Source organism: Crassostrea angulata, chromosome 7 (genome assembly GCF_025612915.1).
Source record: "Crassostrea angulata isolate pt1a10 chromosome 7, ASM2561291v2, whole genome shotgun sequence".
NCBI lineage: Eukaryota > Metazoa > Mollusca > Bivalvia > Ostreida > Ostreidae > Magallana > Magallana angulata.
In genome coordinates this window covers 38,216,110-38,238,959 of record NC_069117.1, presented here as the reverse complement: position 1 = coordinate 38,238,959, position 22,850 = coordinate 38,216,110, and the positions used below count along the sequence as shown (strand labels likewise).

The 22,850-nt window shown below is 31.7% G+C and overlaps 1 protein-coding gene across 3 annotated transcripts in view; it reads left to right on the top strand.

Annotated features, from left to right (window-relative positions):
* Nucleotides 1–2,476: 2,476 nt before the first annotated feature.
* LOC128191865 (alpha-1,6-mannosylglycoprotein 6-beta-N-acetylglucosaminyltransferase A-like) overlaps nucleotides 2,477–22,850 on the top strand; it is a 41,619-nt gene continuing 21,245 nt past the window's right edge. For 2 of the 3 annotated variants that reach the window (XM_052864199.1, XM_052864198.1), the window contains exons 1-6: nucleotides 2,477–2,574; nucleotides 12,299–12,401; nucleotides 18,913–19,094; nucleotides 21,159–21,258; nucleotides 21,862–22,023; nucleotides 22,660–22,785. In XM_052864199.1, the coding sequence (XP_052720159.1) occupies nucleotides 18,948–19,094; nucleotides 21,159–21,258; nucleotides 21,862–22,023; nucleotides 22,660–22,785 (535 nt within the window). In that variant the 5' untranslated portion in view covers nucleotides 2,477–2,574; nucleotides 12,299–12,401; nucleotides 18,913–18,947. The remainder of the gene's footprint in view (nucleotides 2,575–12,298; nucleotides 12,402–18,912; nucleotides 19,095–21,158; nucleotides 21,259–21,861; nucleotides 22,024–22,659; nucleotides 22,786–22,850) is intronic. The other variant, XM_052864200.1, reaches the window with a different exon arrangement.

The following is a 22,850-nucleotide window of genomic DNA, read 5'->3' as shown; positions in this document are numbered from 1 at the left end:
GGTATTCCGTTTTCTTTTTTATGGGGGTTTAATTGCTATGGCAAAATGGTCAATACTTGTACTCTTATTATAGCACTGAATCATGATTTTTTGAATTATACACAAGGACCAAGCCCGTTTTAACATTAATTTCAATCTATGGTTACATTGAAATTAATGTTAAAACGGGCTTGGTCCCTGTGGAAGCATACAGTCTCATAACTGATGCGGTGTGTGCATACAAATTGAGTAACGCGCGTTAGCACCAAAAAAACTCTCTGGAATCATTTTCTAGATAATTAAGGTCAAGATTAGTAAATGATTCCAGAGTGTCTTTTTAGTGCTAGAACCATTATGACATCATAATTGATTTGAAGAATCTTTTTCTCGTACTTTACGGCTTTAATTAAAGAAAGAAATTATGTAGAAAATTAAACAATTTCTTGACATTCTATTCAATATTTATTTGTTTTATACGAAATAAAATGGTTTGAGGCAGTTTACGTTTTATAAAGCGGTTTATAAAAAAGCGTAAACTGTTTCAAACCATTTTATATCGTATCAAACTAATAAATATTGAATTCATTGTTTAAAATTTAATTTTGTACTCTTCATTGTAGATGAAAACGGTCATTTGACCTTTAAAATGACATAAAATTGTACAAAATTCAAACGTAACGTCAGGCGTATTGATACATTTTTGACGTCAGTCTTACTATGAGGTAGGCAACATTCTTTATACGATATAAAATAATGTTTTAGCCAATCAGAAAGCGATTTACAACCAGAATTAATTTATTATTAAATCATGGGAAAAGTAATCCTGATACCTGCATTCAATTTGACATCATTTTAAAGAGGTCAAGAGCTTGTCTAATTCCGTTTTGGGGGAGACTGTAGGCATTCTAGATATGTTAAGCATTTTGTTAGTAAAAAAATTGACAAAACTCCGAAATTTGTTCCTCAATTCCACATATTTTATTGAAAATGACAGTTTAAAACATGATTTTACATTGTGTTACTAACTGGGTGTAGCCCCGGTACACCCTATCAAACGAAGCTATTGTTATGAAGCATCAATGAAAGAATTTATATCTTAAATTTTATGAACCTGTGTGCACCTTTCATTTACTAGATCTTGACCTTAAATTAACATTTTAAAGTTATCACTGTTATAACATATCATTTATTTTGTTAACAAATCTATGTGAGTTAAAAAATAACGAATACATGACAGTCTGAACGTTTATTTATGCAATATCTTAAAAAAGAGTATAAATGTCAAGGTCTAATACAGGGTACTTGCAAGGGTTAAAATGCAAATATCAGTATTTCTATTAAAAAGGGATTTTGTTGTTATTTTTTGTCAGATTTTGAAGATTTTTTGATTGATGAAAGTAGATTCAATTTGCCTTTTTTGACATACATTAAAATAGTTTTTGACAACTCATTTGTAAATTATTATATCTCACACAACGCGAAGATATTTTTCAAGTGCTCTAATATATCTTTTGTAATATGCAAGCAGAAAAAACATACTTTGGATTGTAAATATCAAATCTTTAAAAGAACTGAAAGTTTGAAAAATATCTAAATATTATGCAAAGAAAACTAGAGAAATTCTGCATTTATCAATCTACGTAAGTCTTTCCAAAATCGGTCAAAGGGCTATTTTTTAACGATTCTTTGAAACATGTTGGAGTTTCAATGAAATATACACTAGTACTGAAAAAAACATACTTTTGGCACCTGAGTATACATCTAAAAATGGGTAAACGTTCCATATAAAGTGAACAGTTTAGTGGTGGAGGATCTCAGAGACGCTGATGGTACGTGTAGTGTGTAGCGTGTAGCGTGTATAAAATAGTCCACTGACTGCAAGTCCCTTATTGTTGCTGGTATTTTGTTATATCATTTAATTCATTCCTTAAATGAATTACTAATATGAATATGTACCATATGCATGGTTTGTTTGCTTCGTGAATGGAAATTGGTACTTGTTCTTGAACATGATATAACATATTTTAGATATACTAATAGAAAGACAGCCATCCACGCATCTTCGCTAGCCAAGGGCTTTCATGTCCACTCTCTTCCCCACAAACTCTGCCATTGGGAAAAAGAGTGGATCGATTAGTCTTGGCTAGCCAATATGTCTGTCAATTTCTATAATTTAACTCTTGGGGTCGTTTTCAAAAGTTATCTGATTAAAATGATTTTTACCCATTTATCAGTTTAAATATACCGTAGGCTACAGTAAGGTTAAACAAACGGAAGGAAATTTTCATGATATATTAATTATTTGGTTAAATAAAGTGGTATTTTACTGTTTACCGTATTTTATTGGTTAAAAGAAGCAAAGTAATACATGCAGATTTTTAAAAAATACATCTTTCGGATTCCCCATGGAAACAAAATCGCTAATTGTTATATTTTATAAAACCGGTCATGCGAACAAGTTGTCAAATTACCGTTACTGAGAATAATATAGCGTACGAGTTAACCAAAGTGTTGAAAAGACGAAAGTAGCCCGATATTGTATATTGCATTTCTGATTTCATGACAACATTCACCAAGAAATCCAAGGAGTAAACGGTAAGTTAACTTTGTAAAGTTTGGAAAATATATATTTTAAATTACCCTCTCTTTGAAATAGATTTTGGTTACTTAATTATAACTTTAAAGGACAAAAAAGTAAGAGGAAGGATATTTTCGACTACAGACTGTAGTACAGTACAGCTAGCAGCTCTAGTTTCAGCTGTTATACATGTCTCTGGTTTCAGAAAGTGAAAATTTATCGTTATTTTTGTAGTAGTGATTTTGTTTCAAATGAGTTCAGTTGTTAATATATCGGTAAATCAATTCTTTTTTCTTACCATGATTCCATTTGGAAATATTCGTTTTAATTTTTGAACATGTTTATAGCTGTGAAAACGGTGAAAGGTGGTCAACTGGTGATACTTTAGTTGAAAAAATCGAATCATTTAAACCAGATAACAGCCTGGAGTTTGGAATATCAAGAACGTATAAACCAAGTTGATAAGTGTCTGGTATAGCTCTTCGGGAGTTCAATGTACAATGAGTGAAATCCCCCCCCCCCAAAAAAAAAGAAAAAATAAAGAAAAATATTATATACATATCTCTCTCCCATAGTGTGGCTGCCTTATTACATTAAGAACTAAGTTTAATGTACAACATCATTTATGTTATTGCTTTAAAACATGCAGTCATCAAGAATTATTAAACGGAGATCCACTGATGGAGGAGGTCAAAAAAATGGCAATCTATTGCCAGTTGTGAAGTACATGTAAATATCGGTATCTCGAGCATGGGATATCTTGAATACCCTGCTTATGTCAAAGTCTGCCATCGCTCCCGACCATTTTCTCTACGTAAATGATTTTAAAAACTCCTGATATCTCGAACACAGTATTATCGATACCCCGCTTATGTTTGAAGTATTTTGAATGGTCGAAGTGGAGTAATTTTTTTTGGTCAGCTAAACATAATTGGTATCGATCGTTACTTCACACATAACTGCCCACGGCAATTTTCAAGATTAGTGTCACCTCAAACATGCGCGATGTCAATTAATTAGGATGGCAGCTTGTGTTTTGTGCATTTACTACAATTTTATAAAATTTGAATTAATCCCAATCATTATTACCAATAATTTATTAAATAAAACACACTGTGTACATCAATCAACTGATCTGACAATGATGATTGCCGATTTCATAAAAAACGATGAATTACGGAATTGATTTATTTATTTTATATACGCTCCGATAACAAATTATATAGCATGATTTAGATACGATGATTAAAAAAAATTATTCAAGTTTCACAGAAACTGTTCATGCATTCAGTACATAGCATGTGAAATGACTTCCGGTAAAAATCGTACATGTATTGTTTCCAATATTAGTACTATCAATGAGAGTAATAAACTAATCTAAGATGTAAGCTTCATGTACACAAATAATATAAAAATAAGTTGTGTGCATGGTTATGTGAGATAATTAGATCTGTGTTATTTTTAAATCCGTATTTTTTGTGTTTTTTTTAAATATGCATCGATCTGTATAATGTACATTTATGAATACAAGGTAAACAGCTAAAGTTGCAGCATGAAGTTAACCATAACATTATCCTCTTGAAGTCTTCGGAATGTAGTTTTGGGGATGCATCAGTTTTCATTTCCAGTATCAAAGATAACTTATTCCGCTGTAACTTAAAAGCCAGTCCAAGCTGTTCATGTGGCTTTCTAGAAGATGCATATTTTGAATTATATTTTGTCTGTAAAAAGTATACTATAGCTTGGATTTCTTTGATGATTAAGCTATTGGCATTACGTTATGTACACATTATAGACGCACATTTTCTGTTACGGGGGGAATGATTCCACAAAACACTGAAAATTCAAGACTGTACAAATTTTCTGGAGTGAATGTGGTTGCTTCTGCAAAAATGTGTAAATTTATAATGTGATATTATATATGTAGTAGACTGTTCATTCATGTATATTTATATGTATTCATATGTAACATTATTATTGGCAATATTTATAATATTTCATTATTAGGAGAAGACCGAAGTTGTTTTGAACTTGTGTCTATAAATTAATCCATTTGATTTAATCAACAAAAAATGTTCAATTCAATTAATTCAAAGATAACTTAATCTATTTAAATTTGTATTTGGTCAAGAATGAATTTGTGGGGAAGGGCTACCTACGAATTCCACGCAAATTGAGCCATCATGAATTCTAATGATTCCATAGTACATGTATTTCACAGGTTTTGTGTATTTATTTGCAAGGTCTTCCTCATTTAGTTTTAAAAAATCATTAATTACTCACAAATTAATCACAAATTAATGATATGTTTGTTAACCCATTTGATTTTAAATTCCTCCTTAATTGCCATACAATAAACAACACCAAATTATATTCGATAACTGTTTATAACATGAATTAGAAGCCGTAATGAATAATAGAAATGATCATATTGATTACTTGGAAATTAGTTTTTGATATATCCTCAAGTTGCCATATATTATGAATATTTGATGCAGCAATGTTTTTCAAAAACATAAAAAGAGCACCATATATTACAAGTATGTGTTGCAGTTGTTTTTTAAAAGTATTATATTTTGCATATGTACCTTTTATGAGCTGTGGTAAATGTATGAATGAGTTGTGTTTATACCGTAGTCGTACGTGTGAGGATTTTGTTTACATGTGTGGTGTGTTGACGCAAGTGTATTGTTTACCACTACATCAATACCGACCAACCAAAACTTATGAATGAATTCATTAATATCAAGGATTCACAATAAAAAGAGAAAATCTCACCAATTCCCCAACCCCACAACTTGTACGGTCGGTCTTGTTGCAGCGCAGTGTAACCTTTACATGTGTCCTTACATACCCAAGATATTCACATATTTTGTACACACATATTTCTTAAATTGATACCTTTTAAGCTTCACTTTGCCTTGTAATTGAAATATCTATGTAATACGTCTATTTATATATTTATTGTGAATTACTATTATTAATTCATTTTTAACTTATTCTAAATTTCTAAATTACTGTTCAAAGTTGCATATGAATTGTGTAACTGTTTGTACTAAGTATGTTTATTAATATACTTTTAAGGTTTTTAAAAATTTTAAAATATTGATACTTATAAATTAAGACATTTTGCCATACACTATAAAATGGATTCAGTGTTATCTATTATAAGACCTGCGACATATGTAAAAAAAAAGAAATATCAGTGAAGTGATTCGTTATCTCAGTTTTACATCCTTTTAATGTCATCAGCATTTTCTGTTTCCCTTTTAATATTGCATCAACTTAAAGAGCTATGCCATGTATGGTACATTGACTTTTTTGAGATCTTACATGTATCTAGATGTGCTCATGCATTTTATGAGTGAACATCCCAGTTGAATGATTAAAAGATATTAATATTTCATAGCATTGCCTGTTTGTTTTATTTTTAAACTATGAAATGCTTACTTTGATAGATCATAAGGGACATGGATATCATGCATAACATATGGATAACATGCTTTAGCAGTCTTGTAAAATTTTACTGCATTAATTAATGATAACCAGTGCCTTCAACAGCAAATGGATCTTTTTGTGTTTATTATTTAAATTTAGTAATTAAATGTACATCTTTTTTAATCATGCATACATTATTTCTATGAAATTAGCAAAATTACATTTAGGTGGCTTACTACGCTTTGAAATACTTTCTAAATTCAGCAGAAAATTACTTAATCATGATAGATAGCAATTAATTGATGCCAAAAATTCGAAGTATACAAGTCATATAGGTGACAAAAATGTATACATTTTTTAATGAAAAATTATGATTTTCAAAAATATAATTTGGTAAAAATTAACTAAAACCCCATCAGTTCGGCAGTTTTTGACCTGGCAGTTTTAAAACCAGTGAGCTATGATGATATTCAACCGAACTGATTGATACAAACAATTTGATTTAACAAAACATTGGAATTACCATCTTGTGATGTAGTGTCTTGAAAAGTTATGTCTTGATGTAGTGTGGGTACCTTATATATATACTGTTTAATATGTGTTATGGCTAGATCAGAAATTGAGAGAGAGAGAGAGAGAGAGAGAGAGAATTAATAAAGTGATAAACAAGACATAATTAAACAATATCATCAGTGTTTACAAAGAGTTAACTTGGACTTTTGGTAGGACGCAAGGTGACCATAATTTAGATTTTTATAGTTACAGTAAAACTCGTTTAGTGTGAACACGGATATTGCGAAATCACGGATATAGCGAAGTCATCTTGGATCCCCAGCTATGTAAATTTAATGAATTTCGTATACGGTTATAACGAATTACGGATATAACGAAGTAATTTTTTAGGTCCCAGTTATAACCGAGTTTTGCTGTATACAGATTTTTTTCCAAGAAAAGACAAGTCAGAGGACTAATGAAAAAAAAAAGAAAAGAAAAAAAGACAAAATACCGGTACACATTCATTTTTTACTGATACATAATTTTTTGAAGTTAAAAGGCAAAATTGCTGCCACCTCTGATTGTTGTGACTCCAGCTTGGCACACTGTGACACTATTGTCCCAACAGAGTCTGATGTTTTGTATTTAATGAATTTGTTTGTAATTTTGAACACAATGAAACCAATCCAACGATGTTCTGTAACACCTTGACCTTCTTGGATGCATGCATTTTACGTCCAGATTTAAACATCAGGGGCCCGTTTCACTAAAAGGCGTAAGATACGACGAAACTTAAGTTAGGCCTTAGGGCGTACGCCAAAATTTAGTCCGGCGTAAACTGCGTTTCACTAAGAGGCGTACGCCTGGCCGTAAACACTAGTATCGGACTAGGTTAAGGCCAGAATTACGTCCTTGACAACGAGCTTATGCACTTGCACAGACAGATGATAAACAGTAGAAAGGAAGATAGATAGATAGATATATAGATAAATAGATATTCTTTAGATAGATAAAAAGATAGAAACTTGTCAATTGTGTTTGCATGAGAGAGAGAGAGAGAGAGGGGGGAGAGAGAGAGACGTAAAGTATTCAGGCATATTAATCCTGTTTAGTGACAAAATCACACAGCAAAACTTGCTAAAATGTTTTATTTGAAAGATATATTTGAGGAAGCATATAGGATATGTTCATTCAAAAGAACTATTTTGTTATCGATATCTACGGGGATTTGACCATGTTTCGAACACCCTTTGAATTTCTATTTTGATCATGCGTCAATTATGGACCGAGTATAAATATTTTTTAATTAAATTTTCTGGTTTCCTCTTGCTATATCATTTAAAGAAAATCAGTGATTTTTTTCTAAAAATAGAAAATATAGCGAATCAATGCAGTAATGAGCTTTTTAACCATGAATTGGACAATATTGAGCAAGCATCGAACAACCATACAACAGATACTAAAAAGAGCGAAAATTTAATATTTCATGCAAAAAAAACAACAACAAAAAACATATTAAGATTGCGTCAATGTAAAATGTGGAGCAAAAATGACCTAGGAAATAATTGATGAATTCCAAGTCTAATTTTTTTCCACAATTTGATTCCGAAGTTAGTTTTTACATTTTGACAATACTGAAAATACTTTGGTGACTAACCTTAGTTAGACTACCTAAGCTAACACCTTTTACTCACTAAAAATGAAATAATAAAGAGGAAAATATAAAAGTCAATAATTCACTTAGTGAGTTTTAAATTTCAAAATATCCCTCTCACACATACATGTATTTTCCGTGGAAGTGGGGGGGGGGGGTTAAATGCTTGAAATGCTAGTCATTTCTTATACAAATATACCTTTGTAATACATGTGCATCATGTATGTATATTTTCTGCATTATTCATTGCTCAATTTACTTAAAAATATGAAACGTAAATCAAATTTTTGAATAAAAATAATCAAATGAAAACTATTTATCAATTGTCTAAATATGTCATTTTAACATGTAAACGGCAAGTGCAAATATAAAGAATGTGCATAAAATATGTAAGAAAGTTTCAAATCGAGAATTGATATCACCTATCAAAACTCTCTATTTTCTTAATTTCATATGAAATTAATAAAATTTACATGACAAATTGTTCAATTTAACATTACGGTCAGCAGCGATATTCTCAGCAACAGAATTAGCAGTTAATTCCTGTTTACGCCATAAGTTACGACTACCCTTGGCTAGGCGTAGATTTTTGTCTTAACTTAAGGCGGGCGCAAAGTTACGCCTTTTAGTGAAACGGACCTTAGTCCAAATATTTGACTTAAGTCCGGACTTACGATAGGCGTAAGGTTACGCCGGGCGTACGCCTTTTAGTGAAACGGGCCCCTGAGTTATTTGCTATTGACACAAGCAACTTAAAAATTTCCAGATTTTTTTAAAGAACTCAGCAGATCAGTAAAACTATTAATCAAATTGTGGTCTCTCAACCATTTATTTCTTGTGTCAAAACAAGTTAAAAATGATTTTGGTTTCACGCGAAATATGTACAGATTGCATAGTGACTGTCATAGCTCAAAAGCCCATTACTGAGTGGCCAGCAATGAAATAAACTGGCGTCACATTGCTGTTTGACACAACTATACATGTTTTAACCCAAAATCGAAGCTCTTGTAAAAACGGTTTTGTTTTACCAATTGATGTTGATTTAGTCGGTTGTTCATTCCTGGACAATTTCAATTGCATTATTGTCAGATCTCAGTTGATTTTATTGTTCCTCCAAAGAGTAGTTCTATAAAGTGTTTGACGTATGTTCATTGAGGAAAGTTAATTCAAAAGGAAAGCTGTTCCTTGTTCATACATCTGCCTATTTCCTCTCATCTGATGTGAATCTATTCAGGGTTGTCTCTAAAAATTGTCGAAGAAGGAAGAAATAAAAAGTAGAAAGGGGGTCTGAGGGTCTAGCTTATAGCTAGATTGTGTTTGAAATGCAAAAAAAAGCTGGGTTATTATGTCACTTTAGGCAGGGGTCATATTGAGAATTTACTGGTGATTTACACGAGAAATGGAAAGGTTTGGCTAATTGCTTCAAATAGCTTTGCATGTACACAAGGGATAATCTAATACCAATGGCAAACATTGTTGTTGAGAGATCGAAGCATACATATCCATCATTTTCATGATATTAATCTTTGAAAAAAAAAAGTACGATCCAACTCTTTAATTCAGTTGAGTTCGAGAAAGAAAAAAAATCTAAGCGTAATGATATGGTGATCATAATGACTTCTGTCATATTTTAGGGCTTATTAAATGGCTATAATGTCATATTGGCTTCAGCTGGGGTAAGGTACTTCCATGATCAAGCATCAGGCATCTGCTTGGGCTTAATAGTACGGACCAAAGACACCTGTATTCTTCATACATTAAATACTTGATCTTTTAGACTTTGATTAATTATTTCTTAAAGGTACTTATCTTTAATGCAGGATTTATTTTTATACAGTTAGGTACCTAATTCTATAAGCCATATATATAATTATCTGTCTGAATTAATGATGTACGCATTAGAAAATCCATAAATGTGTGCAATACCGGTACACATTGTAGTTGAACTCTTTGTGTCTACCTCTGCCATGCTGTATCATTTATGTATGAAATTCATGGACACACATTCTCATCACGAGAACAGCAATTTAAACCAGTGTAGTACTCCATTGACCACTGAAATGTAAATTTTTTATGCATGTCGTTGGTCGAACATTTGGCCTTTTCCTTTTCATAGTTTACAACTGCCGTTCTTTTCACGTATAAATACCATTTAGGTAGCGGTATTTGCTTTTCAGCCATGTCCATGCATATTCCATGTAATATGCTAAAAAATGTTATTAAAGTAATTTAAATAATGAAGTATTTATGTTCTTGATATCAATTTTTTTTTATAATTAAGAAATATATTTATGCCCATGCAGGAAAGGGTCCAAAAATATTTCGCAGGGTGTGTCGGGCCAACTATAAGAGTAACACATAAAATCCAAACCAAAGAGTTCATATATTCCTGTGTCCTGAACTGTTTAACTTTGCTATCTTTCTCTTACGTGTTCTTTTAAAAACTTTATATAGAACTCTCTAAATGCATTTTTTCGTTAATGAGTTAATTATAGGTTTAATTTTTTTTTTTTTTTTAAATTGTTAATGGAAGATTTTATCATTAATTCTAAGCTAGGCTGTTTGGAATAAATATTGATTGTCACTCAATAGGTCCAAATTTTTAATGAGACTGAAATGTAATCATTGATGCTATCAGCATGCTGTACATGAATTGATATAGTGATGATTTCTGATACAGATCAGATAAAAGCTTAAAAGAAAAGTGTATAACACACTTCCCAATTATTTGCAATATTAATGGAGATTGGGGGTGTCTTATTGTACGTACTGTATGTAACAATAGAGGAATTGTTCCATCAGTCTCCGGTTCCAGTATTGTTGCTTTCTGATATTACTGATCTTTTATTGATCGATGCTCAGGAAAAAGATCTATCAACAGCCACAATAAAATAAGTTTTAAATTTTATCAAATTATTACGATAATTTCCAATTTGAGATCTGGTTTTCAACCATTAATTAGATTACGTTTATACACCCCCCCCCCCCCCCCCCCCAAAAAAAAAACAACAACCCAGAATGAACTTATATCTATTAAACTTGTACTATGTCAGTATGTATTATATCAGTTTTAGATAAAGAACACTTTAAACTATTTGAATTTTTGATAACTGTTGATCAAGGTCTCAAATGCAGAGTTATTTAGGTTTATGATAACTACGGTAAATCTTTTCTTAGTTACATACACTATTGATTGCTTTTAAGTGACTTATGCTCAATGACACTCTATATATTTGTCATGGTGAGCTAAAATCCAATGAACATGCAGGTAGATCTAGTCCGAAATATCTGACGTTTTCCTGGCATTTTAAACAATTTTTATATTTTTTTGCCAGGAAAAGTAAAATATCAAAATCGTTAAAAAAGCAAGGAAAAACGTCAGATATTTTGGACTACTTACGCAATTGTAAAGAGACTTGACTTTCATAGTTAAATTTCTGGCCTGAATTACTTGTTAAATATTTCAATTTTAAGAGGTATGATTTGTCATCTGTAATGTTATAAAAATTCTTAGGTATTGTATTTAGACAAACGGAATGTCAGACTTTCAATATTTTATTGATATATATATCTGAGATGAAAGCAGTTTTAATTGAGTAAAAAAACTCAAATCAATTGATATTTCCAAATGAATGAATTGAAAGAAAAATATTTTCTTGTGTAATTTTCTTTAAAAAAAAAAGTTCCTTAATTGATTATTTGGAATTTTTTTAACTTCTGCATTGATTAAACCCAGAGGAAACGATTCATTACATTAGGTAAGAGCAGAAATTTGCTGTGTGTATAATATTCCATTTATTTGCAAATTAATTGGTATATGGGAAACAGAAGTTTAAAAAAAAAACTTTTACCGTTCATTGTGCATGTTGAATGCTGACAATAGAAGCAACCGTCCTGTTAAAGATTGATGAATTCTCCTTGTCTAAACACCAGGATGTAGGCAGATGTAAAAGCCAATTTTTTTTTTTACACCTGCATCATGTAGACTCTCTTTTATAACACTTTGGCTTTTTTTCGATGTGGACGGATGTGAATATTTAATTTATTATTGAGTGTTGATGTTCTTAACAGTAGCAATCTCCTAGCTCTCTTGTCCTTTGTATCTATTGACTCGAACAGGTGTAAATACATTGATTTTTTACCTATCTTTCAAGGTATGTAATTTCAACCGAAGCCAGAAACATTCTGCTGTGAAGCTGCGTCTCGGGTGATTACGCAGTGCAACGCTCTAGTCTTGGTGAACACTAGCTGGCAAAGGTAAGTCTCTCAACAGGTAAAGGTACAGCAATCATGTTTGTCAGGTAACGTTATTGACTGATACATTTGTTCTACCGACTTTTGGAGACTATATATTAATTAATAATAATGAAAAAATGTTTGTGAGCAATTGGATTTGCTGCTGCCTTACATACGTAGATTATGGACCCATTTTCAGTTCCCAGTCTGAATACTGCTTTCGCAATTTGTAAGTGAATTTTTTTTAAAAATACTTGTCAATGATAAGTTTTGAAAAAATGTCATTACATGTACAGTAAGACTTGGTTATAGGGAAGTCCTATGGACCAATGGATTTACTTCATTATATATCCATAATTCGTTATATCTGTTCGACAAATTCGTATTAATCGCTATTGCAAATTCACTTATACATGTTTTCTTTTACCAGACTATAATTTTTGCCAATTGAGGCTTACAATAAAAATACATTACTTTGATACCTAATCGAATTGTGAGTCAAAAAATTCAAATAAAAATAAATTCATTCAAACTTATATGTTAAATTGTAGTGCAAACTTTTTTAAACTGTAAAGAAATGCGTTATCAAAGTGTTAAATTTCATTATTATTCACCTCTACGGGACTCAAAATCAGTTCACTATATCCATTAATTTGTTATATGCGAATTCGTTATAACCGTAAAATTTTGCAAAGAATTGTAAAGAATTTTACAGGGGACTCAAAAAAACTTCGCTGTATCTGAGAATTTGCTATATCCGTGTTCGTACTAAACAAGTTTTACTGTAATTATAGTAGATTTATCAATTCGAATGCTAAGAAGTATTGATATAGCATGTTTTGAGACCAATAACTTTGGGTATAATTGATTTATTTCAGTAGTAGCCAGTCAGTGTATGAAGTTTTTCCAAACTTAGTCTAGTGCATTTATATCAAGTATGATACATGTAGTGCACATTCAAATTTAAACCCTTGATATACTATAAGAAAGAAACCAATTTGGTATGCATTTCTCAGTGCTTATAGATTGAGGATTTTCAATAGAATTAAAAAACAGAACGGAATGTGTGGCATGGTAGACTTTACACATAATTGGACTGCAGGTTCAGATGTCGTACAACTAAATTGATGGTATTGAACTATTAGAATTTCTAGAGTAAACAGGTTACACTTCTCTACTTCTTCTCAAGTGTTATCTACACCCTGGACAAGATTTACTGTGGGATCATTTAATTTTGTGTGAGCAATTTTCGAGGATTGTGGATTTTGTGTTTATTCGTGGGGATGTACCGGTAATTTCGTGGATGCATCTGTATGCAGTTTCAGTAGGAAAACTAAATCTTTCATAATTAATTTTCGTTAAGGATGTAAATTGGTGGGTGAGGGCTACCAACGAATACCACGTTAATTGAGCCACTAGAAATTCTAATGCTTCCACAGTATATTTTTATACCCCCGCAAACAAAGTTTGGGGGGTTATATAGGAATCACCTTGTCCGTCTGTCCGTCTGTCCGTCCGTCTCTCTGTGCAATCGTGTCCGGTCCATATCTTTCCTATGGAGAAACATTGGAAGTTCTTACTTCACACAAAGATTGCTTATGACCTAAGGGTGTGTCGTGACCTTGACCCAAGGTCATTCGGGCAAGGTCATATATTGGGAAAATGTTTAAAAATCTTCTCAAGAATCACAATGCCACAATTTGTGAGATGACTATGCAAGCAATATTGTAGATTCAAAATTGTTAAAAGCATAACCGCCTGATTAATACAGAGGCCCCAAGAGGGGTTCAAAGCTTAACATTAGAAATATGTATAGGGAAAAGATAAAATGATACAAGGAACTGTTGTTCAGTTAAGCAAAGTGGCCCATGGGCATCTTGTTTTGTTGGTTCTTATAGTCTAAGAGCTTTTTCTTCTTGTTCTTATGAAATACAGCATTACATATTTTTCTCATTATTAAGGTGTAGCAAGTGCTACAAGAATTTTAAATGAAGAAATATATGCTTTGACTTTGACTGCCCAAATATAGGCTTCAGCATTTTTACTATAATAACTATACATATTTTGATAATAATATATTCTTACCGTATTCACTTTTGTTATTTTATTAAGCTTAAGTGAATTATGAATAAAAATATTTGAGGTATGGAATGGAACAAGTGATGAAAAATTAAGAAAATATATACATTAGACCTCTGCATTTTTCTTGAAAATGATGCAAAAAATACACCTATACAAAACCTGATAAATGTCATTTCATATTGATATGATAGTGTTGTGTTGTGCATGTACTATGCCTAAAAAGTATTCAGGGTTTGATATATAGTGCATGAGCAGGAGGCTTAAAATTTTCTTACAAAGCACTTGCCGTGCTCTATTTTAGCAAAGTATCCTTACACTACATAAACCCATAGTATACTACCGGTGTACAAAAGTAGATGAGTATTCGTAATCATTCACACTATCAGATACTTGAAAACCTAAATTTAAGATGGTGTTAAAGGCTTTTAAATCAAGTGCAGATGTATCAGGAAGGAAGGGTCTGGACCCCTCTCTTTGGAAATTTCAAATTTCTTAAATCTGACCCCCTCCCCCTTTCCCTTAATTTACCAATTTAAATATCCTTCAGACCCCCCCCCCCCCCCCCCCAAAAAAAAAAAAAAAGGATTTACAAATTAACTGATTTACAAGTTTCAGTGACTATTTGTTCTGAGCCATGGAACAAGTACAAAAGAAACATCTTTCAATGGATTGGTCACAAAAGATATCAGATTCTGTTATAAAGTACATGTATATGTCTGCCTGTTTTTATTCCCTGTCAGTTGGGTTTAAACTCAATTTTGTCATTGCAGCTTAATGTTGCATAACACCTGGATGCATCAATACATGTCAAATTGCCCGTTTCCAATATATCTTTTCATATAGGCAACTTTAAGTTATTATTTGGAATACATAAAACTGAACTGCATTATATTAAAAGTACAAGATATGAAATGTTATGAAGTCATTAATGAATGTGATTTGAGTTTGTAAATAAAAATTCTTTTAGAATTATGGATAAAAATTAAAATTACAATTAACACCTCCACTGATCTTTAATCACGGTATAACTTAAGGACAGCAAACCCAATTCATTATGTTCTTATTCATTCCACTCAACCGAACACTAATAATTTACAATAATAACAAAACACATGATTAGTGAAGGAAGTGCTTATTTGCTGCATTTACCGGTATTTACACGTACAAATACATATGTGATCCTTCAGACTTCTCTCTGAAATAAAGCAATTATTTACATTTTACTGTGCACAGTCCTTCCATTTTTAAATGTCACTAAATAAGTGGATGGGTGTGTGGGGATTGTGTAAGTGCGGCAAAGAAAAGCCTTCGAATGAGTGAAAATCGTGCTTATAAGTTGAATACCTGTTCTACAGGTTATATGCTATAAATACTAGCCAATGGCAACAGGTTTAAATATATAAAAGCAAAACATATAACATGTGTTCTAGTACTTATGATAAATTAATTTTCCACAATAGTTTACAGATAAACAGAAAAAAATGTAGGTCTTTAACCTAAATTTTTTTAGAGAGGTTGTGTCAAAGTTCACTGCATGGTTCATTTTACTTCAGAAATATCATTGAAAAAGGACAAAATTATTGCCCGACATTACATTAACTGCTATATACATGGATATTATTAGGTTAAGGTATAAATTCAATATCTACCAGATAATAACACTAAAAACTGCCTTTGGGCATTTTAGGATTTATGAATTGAGAAAATATAACGGACTTGTCGCAAACAGAGAAAATTCAAACAAAAAATTCAGACTAATTTTTATTTCTTAATTTTTCTCCACTAAAAATATTTCGGCATCACAAATTAATGTTTTATAGAATGAAAATTTTATTATTTTCTCTTATTCTGATGTACGTAATTACAACAGTCATATTTATAGCATATGCGCAGATTTCTGCGCAGATATGCAAAATCTTGAATTGGGTCTGTCGTCCTTAACAGTTTTGTATAGGAACATTAATTTATAAAGTCTAAAACAAGTAAGGGGTGACTTTAATTTTTTGACTTTCATTGATTAAATCACATCCTTCAACTTTTTCAAAGTTTTAAAAAAATATGACTATACCCATTGGCAACAAGATCATATGCGAATGAATTGTTTATAAAAAATTGTCCTACAATATTGAATTGAATTTTGACTTTGTTTAGACTAACAAAATACCTGTCAGATAAAATATTTAGATTTTTAAGGAACATTTTAATTTTTAAATGATTTTCACGTTATACAGTAGGTGCACTGCATGAGCGTTTCCATTGTGCTTTTATGGGGTTTTGATATAAGAAATAAAGTAAAGAAAAAGTAAAAATCATATGCTGTCGAAATTTAATTATACAGAGATCATTTGAATGATGCTATCCTCAGAGTATTTTTCTTAATCTTTAAATGAATTCATTAATTCATACCAATCTACATGTACAATATAATACTGAAATCTGTAGCAAAATTTGGTGCAGTTTAATAGTTTTTGACTGCCCCCACTAAAAACCAGATTGTGGAATTCAGTAATTTTTACGTGTAAGGTAGAAAATAATATTAAAAATCAAATATTACAATAATTTGAGGGAAATCGCTATTGTAGTATTTGTTTAATCAGTGTTTTGAAGTGTGGAAAATCACAATTTCATATATATTTCTATTGCAAATGTACCTGTATTTTGGTCGATATTCTTGAAAATTTGCAAATAAACTAGAGTTGGAGTAAATTACATATGGTAAAAAAAATAAATTTTGCTTGTGTATTTTTTCCACACAAAATTCAAGTTGGTTTCTATAATTTTATCAAATTTTGCTTAAAAAAGTCACAGCAAAGATGTCCTTATATAATCAATGAACTTATAGATTAAATAGTTAAAGAAATCACTCAATCATAATAGAGGAAAGCAAAAGATAAATTTGTATAAAGCGAATGATGTTTGTGGTCAATTCCTGTAGGCCCAACAGTTACATGAAAATCAATTCATTTGACCTTATTACTGTATGCATTGTTTTCTTAGCTGTAACATTCTTTGTGTAATACTTTAATAAGCATGCATATAAAAACAGTACTATCAATGTACTTAATACTAGATGGTTTCCTAAAAACTAACAAGTGACAGAGGTAACTTTAAGGGCACAAAGAAACTGTTTGGATTATGATATGAATATAAATATAAAGTAATGTACCATGGAAATGAACAATTATAATTTCCTGAAGGCAAAGTTGTGCAGGATGAAACAGCTTGAAGATTATTAGAATGATGCAATATTCTACTTTTAAAAACCGCTACGTTTACCCTGAATATTTCGAAATAATTTTTTTTTTAAAGTTGAGATGCGGTATTGTTTTGTTACACATTCTTGTTCGATTGGATAATAAGTAAAAAGAAAGTAGAAAGTACTGAATAAATGATAAGAAAGGTCACATCATTTATCTGGATAAACGAATCCATGCACCTTAATTCTGTGTACTGATCCACAAAAACAAAGTGAATTTCATCACATTGACTTAAAACTTTGTTTAAAGTATATCTCTGAATGTTGATTTCAATGGATAAGTTCAGCACATTAATTAATTGCTTATGCAGTTTCCATCTAGGATAGTGTTACATAAAAAAATCATCACCCCTATGCTATAAAACAACAAGGCTGACAACCTTATTTGCCATTTTGGTCTATGATTTTTCAGCTGGAAGTTGTCAAAGTTTGATTTATGCATATTAATCATATTTAAAGACAGTGTAACTTTTTATCTATAGGAATCCGATGTAAACTACCGGTAGCTGTTTATGAAAATAAAATTATTATTCAGAACATCATTTGGGGGTCAATGTTCGTGGGTAGCCAAAATCTTCCTAGTTCGTGGGAACATAATTTCGTCGGTAGCAGGTTGGGGATAGTTTTGTTAAAAATCAAACAAGTACTTGTAAACATGTTTGTGGGGATGTAAGTTCATGCAAGGGGTTACCCACGGAAGCCACGAACATTGGTTCCCCATGAACAATGATGATTCCACAGTAGTGTTAATTTTAAATTTACTCACTGTTGGCCAAGATCAGGAGTCGTAAATAATGTGATGAGCTGTGGGGCTTGTTGGTTTTATATTAGTAAAGGGTGCAGACTCTTTTATACGCTAGCTGATATGGACAATGACTTGGATATTTTTGTACTCTTGGGTATTGAGACATCAACAGCACAGACAGTAATATTAGTAAAAGTTATTCCACGGTCAAGCTATATTGTATATCTTTTTTTTGGAGGGGGGGGGGGATTTTAAATTAATCTACACAACAAATTATACATTTTATACTTTGAGTTATAAAGACCAAGAAGAGGGAGATATAACATATATGTTTTAATTCTAGCTGTAATTATGAAGGCTTTGTTTTATGTCATAATTAAATAAAGTTTAGATAAGATTCATTAAGAAAATTTTAATCACTTACAGTTGCATTATTTACCTGTTTCTAGATGCTGAATAAATAAAAAGCTGAAGACTGAAAGCAATGGTATCTCCATGGCGATGGCGAATAATTCCCAACAGTCGACAGCTTCTGGTCCTGGCATGCCTGCTGTTTTTATTCTGGTGTATGACCTTGTACAGAGTTTCCAACTTCAGTCTTGGCAAACAGAAAGAAAGTGAAGTTCTTAAGGTATGTATTAAACTTAATCTAAAAATTTTTTCTGAAGGTGTATCACACCAAAAGTTAGGTTTTTGAGGTTTGTCTAATCTGTTTTCTCAACAATCAGAGAAAAATTGAAGTTTTTGAGGTGTACATGAACCTCAGTCTCAACAAACAGAATGTAAAGTTCTTAAGGTTTTATCAACCTCAATCCAATAGAAAGAAAGTGAGGTTCTTAAGGTTGTATCAACTTCAATCTCCAATTTAACAGACATAGCATACTTGCCAACCTCCAACATGTGAAAATCTTGTCATGACCAGATTTGGAAAGTAAAAAATCTGGTCATAGCGCGTAACGACATTCACGACATATTTACCATGCATTTCATAGGTATATACAATAGATATATGTGTTAAAACTTATGTGTAATACTTTATTGCAAAGAAGCATTTTAACTAACAGTTGCTGATTTTGAATATTTTGTTGAGTGATCTGACACAGAAAATGGTAGGTTGTGTTCAGCTAAAAAAAAAATGCAAAAAGAGTTTCTGCTACATTAACTTTGCTTTTGAACTCTGTAAATGATGGCATGAAAGTTGTAAGTGACTTAATTGGAAGACTTTTGTGTATTAAAAAGCGTTCTATATATGACTTAGCGTTTTTGAATGTTTAGTCAGATCAAAATCATTGCCATGACGAGGCTCCTGCAAACTTCGCGAACATTTTTCAGACTCAAGTAAAAGTTGGTTTACAGTATTAAGATTTTTTAAATTTTTCAATTGGTTAATTTATAATCAGAAGAATACTTTTATAAGAAATAAAGATATTTTGCAAGAATCACATGATATGCTCGTGCAAGAGTAAATTTGTAGATTCTGTGCTATGAGAGCAATTCATCTCCAAAAAAAAGACAGTTGTACCGGTACTCAATCATAACTGAATAGTTTAGATTGCCCATGTATACAAAGCTAAATATGACAAACATTACCTGGCCCATTGATCCATTTTCTCTTCATTTAATTCCTATTTGTGGATTTGTTAGCTTTGTTTTCATTTGTACGTTAAAGTACATTTGCTTGTATAGTTAAACAAAGGAGAAGTTAACATTTCAAAAGTACCCAGTAGGATAGTTCATTTGGTTTCTGAAATTAGCTTATACATGTATCAATAAGAAGGGCGTGAATACAATGGGGCTATAAATGGAGGGTCCATTGAAAATATCAAACAAAAAATTGATTTCCTGTTTTTTTGGTTAGATTCATGTTTGTCAATAAAAGAGAAAAAAATTCCAGCAATATTAATAGTTCAATGTTGAAAACACTGTTTAGAAATAATCTAGAGACTTGCCAAAGTAAATATCTGGATATGGAAATAGATGATGACTTTATCGAATTATTGAGCCAGCACTGTGAGCTGACTGCAGCAATCAAGTATCAAATATTTGAGTAGCAAATAAATAAAATTGCACTATCTCATCAGGTTTTTTACTCTGTATAGTGTATACTGATGTACAAATGTTTAAGTCTTTTGATGATCTAATTGTTGATGGCGGGTAAAAGACACATACCGTATACAAGGTTATTTTCGCCCTACAACACTTGCAAACGGTTTCGCCCCGTCTTAAATTCGCCCAGACACGCTTGTGTATTAAAGAGATAAAGTGGAACATTAGAATTCGCCCAGTCTTAAATTCGCCTGCTGACAAAGAGGGCGAAAGGGGCAAAAATAAAACGGGGGCGAATATTTCCCTGTATACAGTATATTGATAATCTGAGTGATAAGATGAATTGGAGAGGGTCAGTTAGGGAGGGGAAGAAGAGAGGGAGGGAACAAAATAAGGAGGCTGACAATGCACTTGGGTCAATGTCAAAATAGGTACATGTAATGAATTAAATCTTTATTGAATAATATATGCAAACTAGTACATGCACTTGCTATAATGATGATGACTATTTTACAGTTACTTCATGTAAGACATTTCCTATTCATTTTGCTATTTGCTGCTTTTTATTTTCTATATTTTTTTTCCAGAATGAAATGATATTTGCTATATTTGCTTTTTGTTTATTTTTTTATTTTTTATTTTTTTCCAGAATGAAATAATATCATTGAGTGAGAAGTATGTGCGAGCTCTGTCCAGGGAGAACACGGACATTGTGGACGGGCCTTACGCCGGCCGATTCACTGCTTACGGTATCTATATATACCATCGTCTTTATAAATAATCACAGCTTCATTACTTTCTTACCCTGTTGTCATCTGTTGAAAATTCGGCGTATTGCATATTTACATGCATTATCTTAAAATTAGATGAAAAAAAGGTTAAGAAATCACATGAATATTTTACATATGTAGTTGATTGTACATAAAAACAAAAATACATGTATGACATTAGGATGAAAGCAATAGCTTGACTTTTGTTGCCCAAAAGTCTTCACAACTGTTTCATTAAATACAAGTACCTTTATATATACAGAGATAGGTTGACCAGCTGTTTTAGTATCTTGTGAACAGTCAAAATGATAGGTTGCATAAAGATATTGCTGTGGAAATTCAGCATTTGCTAAATCTTCAAGTGCGTTGCTAAATGTCATGCATAAAAAGAAGTACATTCAGTAATATGCTAATAAAAATTCACGTAACTTGTTGAAAAATCTTTTTCCTCCAAATATTGTATGCATGGGCTAAAAATAAAAGATTTACAATATATTGTAATGGCAGCTGGAAAGGGCCTGCATGTACATGAGTTTTGTATTTTTAATGGGAAATTAATAAGTTCGATGGTATCATTTCTAGATCTGAAGAAGACAATGGCCGTGTTACTAGAGAGCATGCTGGAACGTCTGAGTCGGCTAGAGAATCAGGTTCATCATGTGATGAACGTATCTAACTCCTCCCTGGCTAACCTGACACGCCCACTACTGACCGAGCAGAGCGAGGACTCCATACATGCTGAAGGTACAGCAACTACAAGTGTATTGTGGGTAAAATTTGTGAATCAACATGTTTATCTGTATTCCTACGTATTAGCATATACAAATACACTGCAGTATTTTTCATCAGATACATGTGCACATGAAAACAGCTGGTAGCTAAAAGAATTGAACTCATATAATAGACAGCTTGAAAAAATATTTGCATTGTTTTATTTATTGCTTTTAGATCCAATACAACACTATTTAATTTTTTTCATAATTCTGATGCTTTTGAGTTTTGTAAAATGCTACATAGACACATCTTTAGGATTGAATTGCAATTAAAACGAAATTAATATATATGTGACTTGTTTAGGTAACTTTGAATGAAAACTTGAAACAAGACTGTATGTAATTGTTAATTTGCTTGTAAAATGAAAGCATGCCAGGCAAACAGATCGGGTTCCATGAACTCTGAACAATGCATGTCAGTTTTTCTTGTCTAGCATTAGATCTAAGGAAATGGCTTGCTGCGTAGGAATTGGCATGTATACGTATTATATTATGCATGGCTTAATGATTCTAACTTTAGGTTTTACAAAGTGTTAGATTAGTAAGTATATGTTTGATGCTTAATTCTGACTATAAACTAATGAGATTGCCGAAAATTGAATTGCAGTGAAAAATGTGTCACCCACGCCTACGGTAACACTTACAACTGTTACAAGGTCCATTCTCATAGAGTTTGGACCAATGGTGACACAAGGTGTCAGAGAAGTTGGTAAATCCAAGCGAATTCAGCTAGGTATTGTATATATATACATGTACGGCTATATACAGTGACGAATAAGTTGTGTGAGCTTTTTCTAA